This window comes from Zea mays, chromosome 9, assembly GCF_902167145.1.
Source record: "Zea mays cultivar B73 chromosome 9, Zm-B73-REFERENCE-NAM-5.0, whole genome shotgun sequence".
In the NCBI taxonomy this organism is placed as follows: Eukaryota; Viridiplantae; Streptophyta; class Magnoliopsida; order Poales; family Poaceae; genus Zea; species Zea mays.
In genome coordinates this window covers 153,743,741-153,763,834 of record NC_050104.1, presented here as the reverse complement: position 1 = coordinate 153,763,834, position 20,094 = coordinate 153,743,741, and the positions used below count along the sequence as shown (strand labels likewise).

The 20,094-nt window shown below is 44.0% G+C and overlaps 3 protein-coding genes across 8 annotated transcripts; all 3 read left to right on the top strand.

The window, feature by feature from the left end:
* The first annotated feature begins 2,829 nt into the window (after positions 1 to 2,829).
* Positions 2,830 to 3,690, top strand: LOC100279105 (DNA-directed RNA polymerase subunit beta'). The gene is given in 2 exon segments (NM_001152149.1): positions 2,830 to 3,163; positions 3,296 to 3,690. Coding segments are annotated over 2 exon segments (378 nt in total). The 5' UTR covers positions 2,830 to 2,927; the 3' UTR covers positions 3,438 to 3,690.
* A 434-nt stretch (positions 3,691 to 4,124) lies between these two features.
* LOC100283429 (RING zinc finger protein-like) lies at positions 4,125 to 8,061 on the top strand. Of its 2 annotated transcripts, none has more exons than XM_035962273.1 (2): positions 4,125 to 4,468; positions 5,194 to 8,061. In XM_035962273.1, the coding sequence occupies exon 2, from the start codon at positions 7,080 to 7,082 to the stop codon at positions 7,863 to 7,865; it is 786 nt and encodes a 261-aa protein (XP_035818166.1). In that variant the 5' UTR covers positions 4,125 to 4,468; positions 5,194 to 7,079; the 3' UTR covers positions 7,866 to 8,061. The 2 variants fall into 2 exon arrangements, with proteins under 2 accessions (XP_035818166.1, NP_001149802.2); NM_001156330.2 differs by having other exon boundaries at positions 4,138 to 4,468; positions 7,060 to 8,059.
* Positions 8,062 to 11,053: 2,992 nt separating this feature from the next.
* Positions 11,054 to 16,114, top strand: LOC103639446 (Plant calmodulin-binding protein-related). Of its 5 annotated transcripts, none has more exons than XM_008662194.3 (4): positions 11,054 to 11,393; positions 12,083 to 12,208; positions 12,643 to 12,719; positions 13,424 to 16,114. In XM_008662194.3, the coding sequence occupies exon 4, from the start codon at positions 13,483 to 13,485 to the stop codon at positions 15,814 to 15,816; it is 2,334 nt and encodes a 777-aa protein (XP_008660416.1). In that variant the 5' UTR covers positions 11,054 to 11,393; positions 12,083 to 12,208; positions 12,643 to 12,719; positions 13,424 to 13,482; the 3' UTR covers positions 15,817 to 16,114. The 5 variants fall into 5 exon arrangements, with proteins under 5 accessions (XP_008660416.1, XP_008660417.1, XP_035818641.1 ...); XM_008662195.4 differs by having other exon boundaries at positions 11,085 to 11,393; positions 11,917 to 12,208; XM_035962748.1 differs by having other exon boundaries at positions 11,139 to 11,393; positions 12,083 to 12,213.
* Positions 16,115 to 20,094: the final 3,980 nt, after the last annotated feature.

Sequence of the window (20,094 nt, the reverse complement as noted above, 5' to 3'; positions counted from 1 at the left end):
ACATGGTCTCTATTATAGAAAGAAACGCTCATCAGATAGAATAGATAACTACAACAAAAAAAACACTCCATCCATCCTGAAATACAAGGCATCTAAGCAATTTTAGAACCAAATAAGGAGTCTGGCAATTAGACTAACTTACCCCTCACTAATTAGTTAGTTTGATTGCCAATTTGCTTAGTTTTCTGGTAATACATAGTTTGACTTAAGGAAAAAACATCTTAAACTCTGTAACAGAGGGAGCAGATCATAGTGGTTGTGATAATTAAAAAAATAAAAACGAACAAATATTGTTTCCAGGAAATGAGCAACTTCAGAATCTGAATTTTGACACCCAAATTCACGTTACCCAGTTCCAAAACTATTACAAAGGTTAATGTCTTGCTAGTAAATCAAGGTAGATAGTAGCGCCAAATTAATGCCGGTCAAGAGTAGTAGAAATCGGGGAGCTATTGGCAACAGAAGGGGCAATGTGGTTGAAGAAGGCGACGGCCTCGGGGATTGAGACGCCGCTGCAGAGCGCGAGGAGGAAACAGAGGAGATGGAGCGGGAGGTGAGCCGAAGGCGAAGGCTGCTGCGGATTAGGGTAGAACCTGGGGGATCAGGACCAGACGAGCTAGGGTTTAGTAGGTACGACCTGGGGATCCGCTGATGGTGAGCACGTACTCCATGGACGGGCGAGCTCTAGGGTTCATGGAAGCCCATGGAGAGGAAGGGATCACGACGAAAAATGGAGTGAGCGCGGTGGAGAATGGAAGCCGACGAGAAGGGAAGGGACGCCGCCTCAGAGCTTGCCCACGCGGAGGCAAGCCGTGCCTGCTGAGATCTACAAAGGCTTCGTCGTCGTCACGTCTGCCTCCGGGCACCTCGCGCCAGCCGCCGCTGTCCTGAGCTCCTCTTTCCTTCTCTCAGACAGCGCGGCGAGGCGAATCGATGATCACTGGCAGAGCCGCGCGGTGAGGCGGGGGAGCCGGGGCGCGGGTGTGAACTGCGGTGGGCGCGTCGACGGGATGAGCGGCCATCGCGTGGGGAGCGGGCGTGGTTTGGGGGCTGGGGGCGTCGCGGGGCGGAGTTAGGGAGCAGAGGCGGCGGTCACGACACCAAGGCTGCGTGGCGAGCGGGCAGGGGATTGTGCGGAGGCCTGATGGCGGCTACGACGCGGTAGGTTTTCGGGGAGCTGAGCGCTGCGGGATGCGCGGGGTCGGGCGGGGGCATGGTGATGCTGTGGACGCCCTCGCACCACCCTTAAGTATTAGTAGAGATATGACCTGAACATAGGTGGTGCAAGCCCCAAAGTGGAACATATGGAGCGGGAAAACAGCACTGAAGTACCTTCTCAAGGCTGTAATGCTGCCTCCTCTTCATCTTCTGGCCTCCGACATTTCCTGCCACAGTCCAGCCCGTCCGTCAACCTAAGCTCAGACATACAAAGGCGCTTCGGAGCACAAACAAGCAATTAAGAGATACCTTGGCCGCGAGGCGCTTCTCCTTGGGGGTAACCGGGGTCTTCTTCCTCGCCACAACTTCGCCGGCGCCGCCATGGGCCGTGTAGCCGCCGGCGGCCGAGTGGCTCTTCCGCTTCGCTCCGTCCCCGCCTCCCTTGACTTGCTTCCGAGGCTTTGCCTTCCCTTCCGCGTGCTCGCGCTTGCGCTTCTTCGCTCCCTGGAGACCGCCGACTGCCATCGCGCGCGCCCCTCGTTGCTCCTGCGCCGAGCGCAGTGGATCCATGGAGGAGGGCGACACGCGTGAAGAGCTCCTGCGCCGAGCGCAGTGGATCCATGGAAGAGGGCGACGACGGGCGGGCGGAGGGGACGAGAAGAGTGGATCCTGCACCGTGCACCGTGGATCCGCGGGAGGAGGACGGCGGGGGGCGGACGAGCGGGCGGTTGGGGGTGCCTCCTCCACGTCGCGCGCAGTCGCTACCGCCCGCCGCAAGCAGAGCTAGGGTTTCCGCTGGGAGTCCGTGGAGGGGCGGTGCAGATGAGGGCGGGCGGTTTGGTGCGGGGTGGGGAGGGGGAGGGAGGGGGCACGGCTGGATCTGGCGCTTGCGGCTGGATGGCATACGAACGGTCCAGATACATGGGAGGCAGAACGGCAGAACGACAGAACGAGGGGAGGCAGACTACTATTGCTTACTTAATAAGTAGTACAGATTTTAGGAGGTACGTTTCAAAAAGTGTCGAAAGACTCAATAAAAATACTTTTGACTTTCTAGGTACTTTAACAATAGAGGCTATTATCTGTTTTCAATGGTTTGTTTAGTTAGGAGATCGACGCTGACCCTTTCTAACTCCCCTATAACCAAGCAAGTCCTACCGGATCTGCTCAGTTACACACTTTTTGCAGGGTTGTTGACTGTAGAAAGCCGAACATATAAATATTATTTAGTGCTATATACCATACCATATTCACCTATGTATCTTGTAAGCACTAGTATGTTCTGGTGACCATCTAAAAGTAAACATTTCTCCGATACATTTGGACGTGGGTCTTTGGGTAAAATTTCGAATCCATCGATTTTAGGAATATGACTTTGATAAACATCTACCTTTTTAGTCATTTTTTCTATAAGAATCATTTTAAATAAAGTTGTCAACATAAAACCGATCAAGTCGTTATAATAGTTGGAAACCGTTATTTTTTATATCATAAAACCTATAGACTCTTTTATTTTTCTCTGCACGTAATCTTCACGATATTTTTCCTGCAATCATATTCTCAGAAAAGACTTTTCTCACAAAAAAGATGAAACAGATGGAAGTATAATTTGCCCGCACGGCGCTTTTGGCAGAACGCCAGAACTACAGAAGTGTGTGCAACAGTGCAAGTTTTTTTTGCTGGCTTTGCTGCTAAGTGCTAACACACGTGTGGTCGAGAACCAACGAGCGACGGCAAACCAGGCACAGCAGAGCCGCTCAAAGAGCCAGATGAACGGCATGCTGCTGCATCTGCCCGCCGGCGCCAGCACCGTTGCTCGCGCTCCCGTCCCGCCGCTGCCGCGCCAGCTCGCGCCCCGGCGGACAGCGCGGTGCAGCGCGAAGAAGAAGGCAGCGAACGAGGCCAAGGACGACCGGCGGGCGGGAGACGGCGCCGGCGTGCTCTCCCGGACCGTGATGCTTCGGGCCGGCGTCGCGCTATTCGCCCTCGGCTTCGTCGACGCCGGGTGAGCTTCCACGCTCGAGCACGCACGCACGCACGCCGTCAGTGGGCCGGTGCGCCATGCATCCCGGCATTGGCGGCATTGCCTGCTGCTCGGACTCGGACCTTACAGTGGGTAGCTGCTGGTGCTCCGCAGGTACAGCGGCGACTGGTCCCGCATCGGCGCCATCTCCAAGGACACCGAGGAGCTGCTCAAGCTGGGCGCCTACGCCGTCGTGCCGCTCTCTCTGGCCCTCATAATCTGGTTACCCGAAGGCGACAGCGACCGTGAATCGTAGGATTTGAGAAAGCAGATCGCATTTCTTCTTATCTCAGTAGAAAAGCGAAGAGCATCGGGTTCTAGACTCGGCGCTGGATCGTTTTCCGTGTTATGGGTTGGGATGAAATCACGATGTAGCTAGTACGTCGGCGAATTGAACGTGTGGCTTCAAGTAAAAAAACGGCAATGCCAAGCTACATCGATGTAATACAAGACAGGTCTACCAGTTTCTTTTCTGACGATAAAAATCAAAGAAAAAAAGATTAAAAAAACGAATCAGGAGTTCAGTATCATTGTGGATTACTCGATTGCTCTCCGGTTTGCTGGGATCGGGGCAAGGTGTGTTCAGAGTTCAGACATCAGAGTAGAGAGGTGGAGACTGGAGAAGGGATCAGTCATTCGTGTTGCGAATGGCGCAAGTAACCGCCGCTGGATCCGCGAGTGGTTTCATAGGAATCTCTCCTGATCCTAGCGTGGAACCCGTGTCGGGAAGCACCACGGGGTTGTTGTTGTTGCAGCGTTTGCCGTTGCTCTCGCCTCGGTTCCCCGTTCGCAAATCGGTGGCCACAACGCCCCTCTTGCAGTGGCGGCCTGGCGGGCCGCTTGTCAGTGTCAGGGCAGAGATCTCGTTTCAGGTCGCCACCACGCACTGACGTCAACGGTCCGTCCATTAACATTAGCGGGGTCCTTTACATGACCCCGGGGACGGCATTTTCTTTCTAATGGCAGATTAGCAATGAGACAAACCGTCCAAAGGAGGGAGCGAGCGACCCAGATCTTGCACACGGCACGCACCGGCCACACGGCAACAGTGTGCGTCTTGTGCCGCAGGGGCGTGGGCCTTCTTCCTCCTCTTCCGGCACTCCACTGCTCCGTCTCCCGGCCTCTCGCCTCTCGGCCTCTCCATCGTTCGACCTCGCGACGCGTCAAGTAGGGGGGCGGCGGCCTTCGCGGAGATGACCACCTTCCTGATCACCGGAGGCGATTTCCCGCGACACTCCTCCCCCCTCCCCGTGCTCTGCTAGACAGATAGATCCGGGCTCTTCCTTGGTAAGCCGCCGCCTCCTTCCCCTGATACTCTCGTGGCCTGCCTGATTCGCGTCCAATTCCTGCCCGCGCCTACCTATTTGCTGCCAATTTCTGCTTACTGGGACGCATCGCTCCATTCGCTCGTGCTCGAGCTGAATTGTCAATAATGGATTAGTGGGATTCGAATCTCCGATGGCTGTATTTGTATCCGAAACGTTTGTCTCAAGGGAGTGGGTGCCTTGTGCATACGAAAGGGAGGGGAATGGTTGTGAAAAATATCAAAATATTGGTTAGGTTACGGTTGGTTCATGTTTTGGTGGGAGCGGTAACACTGATGAACTGCTGATAATTGTCCTCTGGGTGGGGGGCAACCGGTATACACAGCAATTTTGTGTGATACATATGTTGGGATCTCATGTTCACGGGGACGGGGTGCACTGTGCACCAAAATTGGCTAGGGATTGTTTACAAATACATTTGGAGTCCTGTCGATCATGGTAACTGAAAGTTGCAAGAGGATAGATGCATAGAGCATACATTATAGAACAGTCCCACTCGTCTAGCTGGTCTGCAGGGTTGATTATGAGGTTTTATCTGGGAATTGCCGAATTGGTGCATCCTCATTACCTGTTAGCTAGCCCATCTCTTTGTTGAAGCTGTCTTAATTAAACCTGTTGAAGGGATATATGCTATGGATGCTATATGATGATGAACATCTCATCTGTTGCAATGTTGTGCTTTTGCAGGTCTACTGAATGAGAAATCACATCCTATTTTTAGGATTGCTCTTTTTGTTCTTACTTGGATGAATTTAAGAAAAAGCCCGTTTTGGTTTCTGTGCATTTACATGTAAATTCACAATTCTGAATTTTGTTGTTCTACATTTCAAAGATGGCTGCAGTACACTCTTCCAGCTGTAGCCTTCTAGGATCTGTTACTTCTTCACAATCCTGAATTTTGTTGTTCTACATTTCAAAGATTTGCTCTCACATAACCCAATCCTGACTGTCCCCTGTTCTATAATGTGAATTTGAAGTTGCTAATCACTTTCTTTTAGTTTATGTGTTGTAGAATATAAGCAACTGCTGTTAATTTTGAACATAAATTGTCATGTAGGACTAGAATCTGATGTTCCATCTATGTATCCCTTCTAAATTCTAAAAGTAACAAGAGCAGCAGAAGATGTTTTTCTTATTGGCCATTGGGGTTGCAAACCGAACTATAGTTCAGTGGTGTGGTTGGTCATGGTCATGCCTACCGACTGGGGTTCAAACCCGGTATTACACACACACACGCAAAAAAAAAACCTCACTGGCTTGTGTCTGTGGTGCATCACTGCCCCGCTTGTTGATACACCCAGCCCAGGTGGGGTTGGCCGAGGCCCAACAAATTAGGGTTGCCCGGAGCCCAACAGTTCATTATGCACACCCAACTCAGGGAAAGGCCCAATCGCCTCAAAAGACTAGTCCAATGGAGGAAGGGTGGCTCTCCCTTTTAAAGTGGCTTCCTCCTCCCAAGTTAAGCGAGGTGGGATAATTCTGAGGCTCACACGGTCGCCGTCCGACTACAATTGGGCCAATTGGGCCAATTGCGTCTTTGCCAACGGGTAATAGTGGAGGATGTCCTCATCATTCCCACCTTCTTAAAATGGGCCCTAGCTCTGATACCAGATGATACACCCAGCCCAGGTGGGGTTGGCCGAGGCCCAACAAATTAGGGTTGCCCGGAGCCCAACAGTTCATTATGCACACCCAACTCAGGGAAAGGCCCAATCGCCTCAAAAGACTAGTCCAATGGAGGAAGGGTGGCTCTCCCTTTTAAAGTGGCTTCCTCCTCCCAAGTTAAGCGAGGTGGGATAATTCTGAGGCTCACACGGTCGCCATCCGACTACAATTGGGCCAATTGGGCCAATTGCGTCTTTGCCAACGGGTAATAGTGGAGGATGTCCTCATCACTTGTAATGGTGCACTGTGCCAACCCGGGTAACGGCGTAAACTGGCCCAAGTTCGGTTTCAGTTTGGCTCTATAAATGGCCATGGACCAGGGTGGGGGCGGGGGTAACTTGGGTCATGTGGATGTGGTCCCTTCTTAATTATAATGACATGGGGGTGGTTCTTCGCCCACTGGTCGTTTTTTAATTGGCCATTGGGGCATGGGCTATCATTGCCTTCATTTGAAGAAGAAAAGGCTACAGGCCACAGACGATTTTTTCCCCAATTCATGTGCAATTTGAATAATTGTCAATGCATCAGGATGGTCTACTGCTGTTTCTCTGCATGACATAGGCCAGTTTTGTATTTTCATCAGATTTTCCCCTAATCCTTCAAGACCCAGATGTAACTATCTGACTTGTGGCGATTCATTGTGTAGGCATCTGGTTGATGTACAGTTTATCATATCCAACCTGTTGAGTTTCAGCGCCCCCCCCCCCCCCCCCCCCCCCCGCATATAAGCTTTCTTTGTCTTGACAACATGGACTTTGTGCCTAATATTTGTCTTATGCATAACATATAGTGGATTTTATGGTCAGTCATACAGGAGCCAGTCATATCTTTAATCGTTACCCCAATTATTGATTGCATTCTATCAAATACTAAAGATTGTTTTCTCAGATTTGTTCGGTGAGGACATCATGTGGAGTTTTGCATCAAATGCCATAGCTGGAAGCTTAAAGAAAAAAGCACAACCCTCAAAATGCAGCATATCCAATGCAGATTATTCTGATGATGAAGTTTCTTCATGTACAAGCAGAGAGGAAGGCCTTGATTGTCCAATATGCTGGGAATCCTTCAACCTCGTGGAGAATGTTCCCTATGTCTTGTGGTGTGGCCACACAATGTGCAAAAACTGCATCCTTGGTCTTCACTGGGCAGTTGTCAAGTTCCCGTCCCTTCCTATCCAGCTGCCTTTGTTCATCTCATGCCCCTGGTGCAACCTGCTGTCTTTCCGCCTGGTTTACAAGGGCAACCTCAGGTTCCCACGCAAGAACTACTTTCTGCTCTGGATGGTCGAGAGCATGAACGGTGGGAGAGCAAAATTCCATTCCACTAACCATGACGAGCATCATTCCACGTGGCATTCAAGTGCCGGCACAAGCTCCAGCCATCAACAGCGAAGAAATGCTGCTGTAGGATCAGAGAGCTCTTCTGGCAGAGAGACAGGCGTAGGCCGCAACATTTTCCACACCGACAACATTAGTGCTTCTCTGCAAAAGCTTATGGTGTGCTTCATGCAGCTGACGGCCAAGTTCCCACTCGTGATAATCTTTCTGCTGATAGTCCTTTATGCTGTCCCTGCAAGTGCTGCTGTTCTGGTTCTCTACGCCCTTGTCACGTTTTTGTTTGCACTGCCCTCATTTTTGATCCTCTACTTTGCCTACCCCAGCTTGGATTGGCTTGTCAGAGAGATCTTCGCTTAATTCGTGCTGTCTGAAATGTCCGCGCAGTTTGTATCCCTGCGACAAATGATATATATTGGTATATGTATTCCATGGGCCACCTGCCCTCGTAGGCCCTGTATAGTTTCTTCTTATTCTCTGTCCTTGTAGCACTCTATTTCTGTTGTAACTAACAGCTTATTAAAAATGCTCTGCAATGCTTTTATTTGTGGTTCTATGTTTGCTTGTTTTCTGGTTCTGGTTGAAAAACCTGTGTTCCATGAAATGTTAATCATTCAATATGCTCTTTTTTTGCCGTCATTGCTGCTCTGTATGCTTCAAGAAGAATCCATGTCGCCATGGAACATTCTTATTTCGCGGCAGCACTATTTGATGCATATTCAAAATTCACTGGTTGGCGGCATGGTTGTGGGCCAAGATCTCATCTGTTTGTGGGTTTCGAGAACCTGCCTTATGTCCTCCCCGTGAGCCCATGACCCGAGCTATATGCCTATCTCAGTATCGTCACGGTGTATTTGGTGAGCCCACTCCACGCCCAGGGCATATACAACCTAATTAACCTAATTAAATAAAGGATCTCTTTGAGAGGTCTCTAGAGGACCACGTGAAAAAAAATCAAGAGACGACTTTTTTTACTAAGAACCAGTCTCTTCACGAATCTCTCTTTATATTGTCCCTTGAATGTATTAATTATTTAGAGGTTCATAGTTGTATCATGTAATCTCTTAGCTATCTCTAATACCTAGAAAACCGTTCGAAGGATTCTAGGTTATACATGTCCTTAGAATTAAGTTTTTCTTTCCGTCTAGATGCTGAATAAATGACTCGGTTGACACCAGATCAAAAGTGTAATTGAATAGCAAGGAGTTTTCTCCCTATGGATTCCCTCTAATTCCCTGGTTACTAGACTAATCCTTAGTTGGTAGCACATGTCATGCGGTGACATTTAGAGCTAGTCTAGGAACTAAATTTCCCTCCCGTCCAAATTCTAAAGGTTGATTTGGTGACGAGGAGATTCCAGGAGGATTGGTGGGATTAAGGGGGAAATAAAGTAATTTCTCTCTCAATCCCTCCTACCTCCAGTGATCATGTTCACTAAATTAGTCCTAAAGGCTGATTTGGTGCTCAAGGATCACATATATCTATGATATAGAATCCTCTCATGATCCGTGGGCACCAAACTAGCCATAAAGGAGATTTGAGTTCCCAATCCTTATATGATCAGCGAGGGAATGGATCTATTCTAGTGGTATATGGATCCCATTTGTTTGTGTGATGAGGACAGGCTTCAAACATATTTCATTGTCCGAGACAGCGGTGGCGCGAAGGGTAGCTCAAGCTCATGCTAGCTACGAATTGGAGGGCATAGAGAGACTGTAATGTTTAGACTTGTGACCTTGTGACGTGTTTTCTGACATATCAGGTTATGTTGTAAGGCTACATTTGAATCTAGAGCTAATAGTTAGTTATTAAAATTACTTGAAGTTATCCAAACAGCATATCTAATAGTTTAACTATTAGCTACTTTTAGCAATTAACTAATAATTAGCTAGCTAATTTTAATAGTAATATTTAGCTAACTAACTATTTGCTCTAGTGCATTCAAATTTTCCCTAAACACTCTGTATAACATAACTAATAGGGGCTTAATCCACTTGCTCATGTTGGATCTTTTATGAGCTTGGTCTATTTATTCAATAAACTTTATGGTGTATAATAGTGGAGAATACCAATAGTACCATATTGAAAGTCCAATGATTGTTGGCTTGACTTATATGGTGAGAATTATTCCACTTAATTTGAGAAGTAAAGAAACGTACAAGGACGTGCCACACACGCGCGCTCCGCCGTCGGCCGAACGTGGCGTGGCAGGCGGAGTGCGGGCGTGGTGTGTTAATTTTTAGCACCCATTAACAGCGGGAGTTTCAACTCTTACCCATCTCTTGGCGTGCCGCATGCGAGACCCTTATCCTTCAGCATTTGGTACACGAGAGCAGAACCTTCAGAATTACAGTCTAGCCGCAAGTGTGGGTGCTTCCATCTCGTAAGAGAAGCGAGAGGGCAGGTGCCTCCGAAGCCCTTGTCGTTCGAGACCTTGCACGTGGATCGGCAATTAGGTTTTTAGGGAGCGTCTACGCGACTGTCCAAAGCATCTTCTTCTTCCTGGCGACATGACAAGAGAAGCTGGACAAGGATCTGGATCCTCAGAGCGCATGGGAGGGTATGATCAATTTATCTCCTTACTGTTTTGCGTATTGCAGATTATATATGTTTTGTATAATCATCTCTGCTGTTTCATATGTAGCCATGAATTTATCTCATCTGTTCTGTCATTTTATAATATGTTATATCTGTTTGTTTTAATTTTACAGTAATGCTGTTTATGTTGCTATCTGTTTATTTTCAGTTGTTTCATCATAATACATGTACCATGTTTATATGCTTATTATATTTATATGATTCATATGCTCATGATACATATTGTTATGAATATATTTGATATCATGATTTCTATGTTTAATCATTATTTATATGTCATCCTCATAATGTTAATTTATAGAATTAAAATGATATGAAAAATATCTATATTTCTAACAGCTCATCCAGTCCCTTTTAAAGAAAATGGATACCGTTGCACATTACCTACCTAGTTCGATCCATTGCGTGCAATACATGCTTGCTCATCCAGTTCCTTTTAAAGAAAATGGATAACTAATAATAGTCATCGTTGCATTTTAATTGGATGCATTAGATTGCTTAATTACACGGATTTAATTGGATGCATCAAATTGCTTGATTATATGGTTGCACCAACATGACTGAATTGTACAAGATATGTTCCTCTTTTTATTGCATCCCGTTTTATCAAGTCATCTTACTATTAAGAATCTTATTTATATAGCATGTAATATTATTATTTGATTCTAAAAATTATCGGTACATGTAACCCTATACACTGAGATAGTGGTCCTAGCCGTAAATATTGTCACTGGTGACGGTGAAATGAATTGCTTTTCTCGTTTTATTAAGTCGTTTGACTATTAAGAAAGTTATTTATATAAGGTGCAATATTATTATTTGGTTCTAAAAATTGTCGGTACAACTTATTTGATATAGGTTAGATATGCACTCAGATAGTAGCAAAAATCGTCAGCTCGGCTACTGTGACGACGAAATGAATTGCTTTTGCCGGAAAATTGCCATAGGCAAATGATGCATCCAGGTCACCAAAGCTAAGCAAGCTGCTGCAAGTCAGCACGGCAACATCCAGATCCAGGCGTTACGAGACGGGAGTAATTAACGCTCCCAAGACGCGGAAAGCCGAAACAAAAGAAACGCCCGCCGCCGCTCTCTTCGGTTTTACGCCTTCTTTGTTGCGCGCACGACTGCTCCTCCCCCTCCAAAGAAGAGAAGGTTGGCTGCCGGCCAGCTGACTACCTGCCCAGCGAACCACGTTGCCTCCGCCACCGCTGTCCGCTACCTCTCGTCCTCAACCCCGTCGCTGCTTCGTTTTCCTCTGCGGCCTCGGGCCTCTGCCTTCTCTAAAAGGTATGATCTCTGGTCTTGCTCCTTCCGGTCCGATGAGCTTTGCGTGATCGCTTTTGATTCGCCTGGTTTCCTTGCGTTCCGCGATGTGGTTTGGTTGCTGGGGTTCACTAGAACGCCGCTTCGGGTTGTTCTGTGTCTGTTCTTCGTTTGAAAAGAGTAGATTTGACTAAGAAAGATGAAGTTTTGATGTCAAATAATCTCGTCTCCATATATATTTAATATTTTTCATTTCAGTTTGTTTTCGTAGCAACTGCGCTGTCTGCTGGCATGATGTATGTGTAGTTTAACAAATGATTCTGCATGGAGTAATACGCGTTAAAAATTGGATTTGGTCTTTCTGAATTCGGTTGCTCCGGTTAGTGATGTCTTTTCGAGGACGACAAATTGCTATGGAAAATGTGCACATTCTAAGATTAATGCCGCTGGTCCCCTTGTTCCGTTTTTTTTCTTCTTTTGCGTAATTTTTGTGGGGACTTTGGCTGGTACTATCTCGCGCTTTTACTCATCATTCAAGTCCTTGCAGTTTTGAGCTGGAAAGGCTGATGCTGGAGCAGTGTGGTCTAGACTCTAGACAGCTTGGCTAGGAAAAAATGGCTTCTGTTTAATGATCGGTTAATTGGATGACGTATTTATGGAGGAGTGGGATCTTGGATATGATGTCTGCCCAATTCTGTTGGTTGTTTGTACAGGTGGATTGCCCTACATTTAGTTCAAACTTCAAACAGCCTCCTAGACCGATCTCTTCCTCTATTTTCATCCTGACTAGTAGTGGAGTGGCCAATTCTGCTCTTCCTATCCTAGGAGAACGATCCAAGGTACGGTAAGACACATAGTTCTTGAACTGGGCATCTTTTGTCACTTGTGGCTCTTGTATTGTTTAATACGTATTTGGATTTGTTGTAGTAATCAAGTATGATAGGGATAGCTTGATTTATAAATCCTATTTTAGACACAGATAGTTGAATTCTTATCTGGTATTCTGTCACATTCTGGCTGCTCCATTGCTTCTATCGAGAGGAACCTGTCAGATCTTTACGTTCATCCCCTCCTCTATCTCCTCTTTCTGTAGAATTTTTGTGATATGGTTGGTGGTGGGCACTTTATTGGTTAAGCAATCTTGTTGATGTGCACTTTATTTTTAATATTGAATTTATATGTGATGTGACTGATGACTATTAAATATTGCTTTTCGTAAAAAAAAACTATGAAATATTGTTGTCTTGATGACTTCGTTTCCTTTCAAATTCAGGCCAATTTCCCAACATGGAATTTGAAAGCACTCTTTAACAATTGTTGATTGAACAGCACAGTGCCTGGTTTTAAAAGGTATGTTTCTGACGATGTGCATTTTTTCTCTCTAAATTATTGAATTAGGTTAATTTTTGTCTTTATAATTTTCATTCAAGTACTTAGGGGGTGTTTGAATGCACTAGAGTTAAAGAGTTAGTGACTAAAATTAGTTGAGACATTCAAACACCCTAGCTAATAGTTCAGCTATTAGCTATTTTTGGTAAATTAGTTAATAGTTGAGTAGTTATTCGTTAGCTAACTAATTCCATTAACAATTTTTAGCCAACTAACTATTAGTTCTAATGCATTCAAACACCCCCTTAAGCTCTGCAGAATTATGTATTTTTTTCTATGGTTGCCATTTTTTTGGCGTCATGTATAGGGTCTATTTTAGACCTTTTCTTCTTAATATAATGAGGTATAGTTCTCCTGCGCATTCCACAAAAAAGCTCTGCAGAAGTAAAGTATCATTTCAACTTGGTAGGAGTAGATTATTAAGGCAGCTGTAATTTATTTTTGTTTGGTTGAATAATTATTCTTGTCGTATGAATTCTCCACTTACTATTCAGTAATCTATTGAAGCATTAGTGACCTATTGATCTCGCACAAGTTTGAATGATTGTCAAAGATGGGTGGAGCCAGTACAAATTCACCTTTCTTTGTAGATTCTTAGTTTGTGGCTGTGCAAAGGTCTCGAAATAACAAAATGCCCTTTGTTGCAACTGCCTAAAACCTTTCAGGTTCAAAAGGAAGAAAATTCATCTGACACCAGCACTATCACAGCCACTGAAAGACCTCAATGTCCAAAGATTTGGAAAAATGTTCACCTAGTGGCACCACACCTACGACTTCAGTTTCACCTGTAGAGTCAAAAAAGCATGAGAAGACTGTACCAAATTATCTCAGAGCTACTAGAGGTTCGTGCCATGATTTTTGCAAGTATGGACATAAAAACCCTTCTGAAGAGGAGGCGGGTATTTCAGGAGGAAGAAGAAAGAAAATTCCTGCTCATCTGATTAATTTGACACTACACAGATCAGCTATTTTGGATAGATCCAAGGATATAAAAAATAGGAGTGTTTCACTAACCAAGTCGAGCATATCTCTGGGTGAAGCTGAACGGTTTGCACCCAAGAAAGCATCAGCAAGTCGAAAAGGAGTTCTATCCAGTGAGCATATGGTTCCCAGGACAGCTACACCATCTCAACATAAATCTCTGAACTCTGATAGAAGAAAGATGCATTCAATTGTTGCACAGAAGGCTCCAACAAATCTAAGGTGTTCAAATGGAGTTCCAAAAATTGATAAAAAAGAAACAACGCCAGCCAAGGGGGCTATATTTCCTGCGAAATTGAAGTTTCCAGAGAAGACCTTGCTGGAGAAATCTAGAAATGTGGATAGAGTCACAATGGCCAATCAATCATTGCACAAGAGGCCAGCTTCTTCTCTCACTAAGCTCAACATGGTTAAACAGGGGCCTGTTGCATCTCAGGCTTCTAGTAAGCATCTACTTTCAAAACATAAAAATACTCTGGAGGAACCTGTTGCAGCAAATATTACAAGAATGCGTGCTAAAGCTGGACAAAGTCCTAGAAGGACGAGCAATCCTTCTAATATAAATGGGAAGGAAGGCTCAGATATGCCCAGATCACCCCTCTCTTTGCAACCCAAGTTGACTGCTTCTATGGAATTACAGATGGATGATTCACAAATTACAGGGAATTACAACGATTCAGCATTGGCTGAACTATCTCCAGCTATTACAGAATACAGAGACTTTTCTCAACCAGCACTAGAAGAAACAAGTAAAACTATTTCAGAGGACGATGGGGTGGGAAGAACTGAAAAGAGCAAAATATTAGGAGGTGAAGCCTTCCTGGAAAGCACCATTGCCCTTCAGCTGCAGCAATCATTAGATGGAAAGGAATTCAGCGTTATCCTAGCTGAATCTGATCTAGAACAGAAACTATCAGAGCATAATATTGTTCATAGTCAAGCTTCAAAGGATTATAATAGCCAAACAGATTATGCAGCTCTTTGTCAATTACCAGAACAAGTAACAACTGTGGAAACTGCAGATGTGTTTGACTTTATGTCAACTCAAAGTAATTCAAAAACTGAGGATGATCAAGTTAAAGTCAATGCGTCTGTGGAGTCTCTAATCCCTGAAGGTAAGGAAGAAATGAGAGTTCATGAAGATTTTGAAATATCTCCAGAACTACTGGTACTTGACAAAAAACATGATAAGGAGCCTGAGTCTTGTCTTGATCTTGCTTCTGGAAATATAGCAGAGAATGATAAGGATGGTAAAGTTTTTGACAGTAGGATGAACAACAGTGCTTCTCACTGCCAATCAATTTCAGAAACTTCATCAGATGGTGGACTCCTTGAGGAACCTAAGTCCATGCTAATTGAACCTAGTGTTTTTGCTGGTGATGAGTTAGCAAGTATCAGTAATGAAAATACCTCTGAACATGGCGGACTGAAATCAAGGATGTTTATTCCCCATCAATCACCAGAAGAACTATCAGATAATGAATTTTATGAAGAGTATGGTTTTGAATTAAGTGAATCAGATGAATCTGGTACAGAAGATGAGGAGACAACAATCAAGAAAAATAGGAATGAATCATTGAAGTCTGGTGGCCAAAGATCAAGAAGAACCTCAGCACTTGAATTGGATGATGCTAGTCTCACACCTTATAAGTTAAAGTTTAAGAGGGGTAAAATTGTAGAACTCCCACTAGACAGCATGGGCCCAAGGAGGCTGAAATTTAGAAGAAAGTCTGCAAATGAAGCTTCAAATCGTGAAAGCCAACCAGCTAGAAGGATTTATAGAAGGAACAACACCAGTACTGCTGTTCCTACTGATGTGGAATCTCCTGGTGTGAAACTGAGACATCAAGATGCACAAGAGAAGAAAGATGCACAAGGATTGTTCAATAATGTAATTGAAGAAACTGCAAGCAAGTTAGTTGAGTCCAGGAAAAGCAAGGTAAAAGCTTTAGTTGGCGCTTTTGAAACAGTGATTTCTCTCCAGGATGGCAAACCCACATCATCGACAGCGCAAGCTGGTAATTCACAAGATTTAATTCCTGATGACGGGGGAAATGCACCTGAGGAAACTGGATAGAATTTGCATGCCTCTGAAATGTTGCAATCTTTGCACTCATGTTTGGGTCTCCTCCTTTATTTGGTTCCAGAATCGGATCTGATTGGAAGCATTTTGTTCAGTGTATACAACAGATTTCTCCTGTAGAACGACAGTTGCGGAAGTGGTTTTTTCAGACAGTATATAGTAATGTGTTCAATGGAACAAGTGCTTTGAAGTCTACTTCACTGTAAATCAAATGAGACATTGTAAGACCAATTGTGTTTTTGTTCGGCTTGGTTTTCCTAAATGCAATATTAAAAGAGTTGGTTTTGCTGCACCTACCTCTAGTTTGGTTTTCACTGTGGTGGTGGTGGTATTGTTTGTATTTCTATCTATTATATGAAAGCCGGTAAGAAACGAGGCCAGATACGTTGTCCACGTCGGCGCAAATTTTTCAGCACGTCTGATTCCTAATCAAAGGGCATACCGTCTCTTAGCTTCTTGTAATCCCAGCTTTGTAATCCCAGCTCACTATGCCTCTGGATACTTCGGCGGCACTCTCCCTCACGTCAGCTCGCTTCGCGCCGAGCGCTACAGGTTTGTTCCGACCTCACTCCCTCCGCCATTGCGACCGCGCTGGATTTTATCCGATTCGGCACCATTATGCCTTTCAACTTTTGAACTTTTGGTTGCGTTCTTGGTTCTAGGGTTCGTATCCTCCGTCTGTTAGATCTTTGCTCGACTTCATGTTTGTACTGGCGGCTGTGTGACGGCGAATCGTATTCTAGGAAATCCTCTCGAAATCTACCCTAACCTCGCCCCTAAAACCATAGCTAGGGTGGTGCGGCTTGGAAGCCACATGTTCGTCAGTCAGTACCAGGCTGTCCGGTATAAGGATTTCATTACCTAGTGAACTATTGGAATGGCCCTCAAGAAACGACAGCGTGATTTTTTTAGATGATCCAAAGCAGCTATTGTTGCTATCGGGAACAATCGTTGAGCTTCTTCTAGTCAATGTAGAGGGTGCAATAGTAATCCGTTTGCCAGTTGGTGTCATATGAAAACCTAGATAAAAAATGACTTCAATGTTAGTTTCTATACAAGCGTTGGGTTCCCATCCACTGATGCATAAAGAGCACTCCAGCTTGAGCTTCTTAACCCTTATTTATTCTAATTCAATGTGTAGGTCTCTAACCCTGTCTGTTAATCATTAACCTTTTGGAGAATTTTGCAAGATAGAAATATATATGTTATATTTATCACCACCTCTTTTTATCAAGGATAGGATAATTGTTTGGTCGCTGCTCTGTACAACTTCTTTTCTGCTGATTCCTGAAGGGCTCTCACAGGGAATTTTCAGGGGAACCCGAGATCATGTTAATTTGTTGGCATACCACATGTTTGTTGTATTGCTCAAGAGTCACAGCCAAAGCATCCTTCCTTATTCTTTAAAAAATGGTAGCTTTGCGAAAAAGCGAGACTCCGTTGGGATATCTTATTAGGGGAACCCAAGATCATGCTAATTTGTCGTCATGCCACATGTTTGTTGTATTGCCCATGAGTCACAGACAAAGCATCCTTCCTTATTCTTTAAAAAAAGGTGGCTTTGCGAAAAAGCGAGATTCCATTGGGATATCTTATTACCCTTTGGAGATTTCGGCTCTGTGATTTCAGGTCAGCAAAGCGACTGTCAGCCTCAAGTCCCACCCAACCGTGCAAGTGACAGATGAGGATGTCTTGCACTACATCCATGTAGTGTTCATTATGTGTTGTAGCATATAAAAGCTTTTAGCTGAACCTAAAATAGGAGAAAATCAAATTATTGGTTGACTGCACATATTGACCTCATAGAGATGCTCATTATGGCTGTTGCATGCATGTAAACCTGGATTTCTATAGAAAAGACCTTGTGTGATGAAAATCTGGGTTGCCTACCTCATACATTTTTTATTTTTTTATCAGGCAACATTGAGCGCAGTTGCTTTCACTTCTGTTTCTTCTAGCCGATTCTTAATCCAATTCCCCGAGGAAAGCAAAAAGACAGTTAACTAAAAACAAAGAGTTGCCTACCTACTAAGTTCTCGATTTTGGTTATCCAAATTCTAATCCTCCTCTGCTGCAGAGAAAGCTCGTGGACAGGCAACGAACCAGCAGTGTTTCCATACGCGGAAGTAAATCTTCTCATATCTTCTGCTTCAAAATGTCTTGCGTTGTATTGCGTTGCTTGATGATGTGCAACAGAGGAACAAGAGGATTAACATTGTGTTTTCAAATGTTTATTACACTAGTCATCCTCTTCGTTTTCGGATTGCAGTACATGCTACAATATCACATATCTCGGGTTTATCCGAAGAGGTAATTGGCTCTTGCCTTGTCTTGTACTCAATTTCTGCGCCATTGTGTCCTTACATGAGATTGTTCGGTGCCATACCACTTCATATAACCACAATTCATTCGTGTGGTGCACCTGCTACATGCTGCCTTCCCCTATGCACCAACGCTTTTATCGATTTGGTTCATAAACGTCTTTTATGCGGCGACAAACAAAGGGTTGCTTCTAAATGCTGCACTTATATTATCTTTGATACTAAATGTGGTACTACCATGAGCTAATTTCACTCGTACTCACGAAATAGTTTTATCTCCTTGTGCTTGTGTGTTTCCTCTGCTTCGCCACCACCTAAATTAGTTGTTTATTTATGTCAGTACAAGGGAATCAACATTGGGTTCTAGGTTTATACCAACGCTCTAAACTGTTTCTTGGATTCCAATAATTGTAACAATATCACATAAACAAGCCAACAAGGTTTACCTCAAGAGATAATTGGATCTCGCCATTGCTTCTACTTCGCTACGGCATTGTGTTGTTGAATCGACTGTTCCATTTTTTGTAGCATTTATTTCTAACACGGTTGATTGATGTACTGCTTCTGCTATGTACTGTGCTACCTGTACATCAACAAATTTGTTATTTTGGTTAGTTATAATTTTCGTCTGCTCCATCCTGTACTTATTTGGCTAACTATATGTTTACACCAAACATAGAGTATATAATTCATTTATAAGAACATGTTTATACATACGTGTATGTAAAAACTGCACGGATGTATACAAATGTATGTTTGTGTTGAAATTCCCATATGGACACACGAGGTTAATCCCACTTTGCTTGTATTTTTTCCCATATGCCTCGTGATCCATTAACACAACTATATGCTTATACATTTCAGCAGATCACTTTTCATCAGGATAAATGTGTTTATACATAGAAATATGTTTTCGTAAAAACCGGCATTTGTTTCTATTTTTCCCTGTGTTTCATAATTTATCAACACAACTATATAGTTATTCATGTCAGCGGATCACTATATAACTGATATATGTAAACATTTCAATACCACATGTTCCAAGAAAATCTCAAATGAAACATGTTTTAACATCTAGATTACATATGTTCTCACACTTAAACAGTTGTCTACTCTATTTGCAATAAAAAACACATATTACAATCCACTCTTGCTTCATACATGTTTTATAGGAGTAACAAATAATTTTAACTCATTGTCTTCTACTCTTTCCTTAATTTTTCAATATCTTTGTTTCTTATTTATTTGATCCCCAACCTAATCCAACTTGCTTTCAAACAAAAGCTATGATGTTGGTGTGTACTTCATACCAAACAGAATTGTTTATAGTAGTTTACTCTACAAGAAGGATTTTACTCGCATCTAAAAACATAAATCATCAAGCTATTGCTACACATACTCAAAACCAAATAAAAAATATCTAGGCCAAATGACAGTACAATAACTTCCCATAATGCATAAAGACTACCATCCAACTGCAAGAAATAAACTAATAATAAAACTAATAATCCTCTACGTTGTTCCTTGGTAATTCATCTAAACCCTAACCCTAAACCCTAAATACAAACACTAGCAAACACATTAGTCCACAAGTTATGTTGATCATCAAACACCAGAACCTATTGAGCTAAATGTCTGGGGGTCCATTTTCCATACAATATAGTCACAACACATCATACGATGCTGCTACATGGTTCGCCACGCGTGCATTGCGCGCGCTATACACTACTCTCTGTAAATTTACATAGTAAAAGCCGTGCACCTATAGTGTCGGATTAAAAAGATGAGTGTTTTTTGGAAACAAAAAATTCAGACAAGTGGGACGATACGTATGGGTTCATTTAGAATACGGCCCAAACATTGACCCGTTAAACTGTAACCCATAACCTGTAGGCGAGCGACGCATCGACGCTTTAGGCCTTTAGCCCAGCCAGACGACCGCTGCCTAGGG

Coding starts and splice junctions, on each gene's coding strand:
- LOC100283429 (XM_035962273.1), top strand. CDS start 7,080: ATGTGGAGTTTTGCATCAAATGCCATAGCTGGAAGCTTAAAGAAAAAA.
- LOC103639446 (XM_008662194.3), top strand. CDS start 13,483: ATGTCCAAAGATTTGGAAAAATGTTCACCTAGTGGCACCACACCTACG.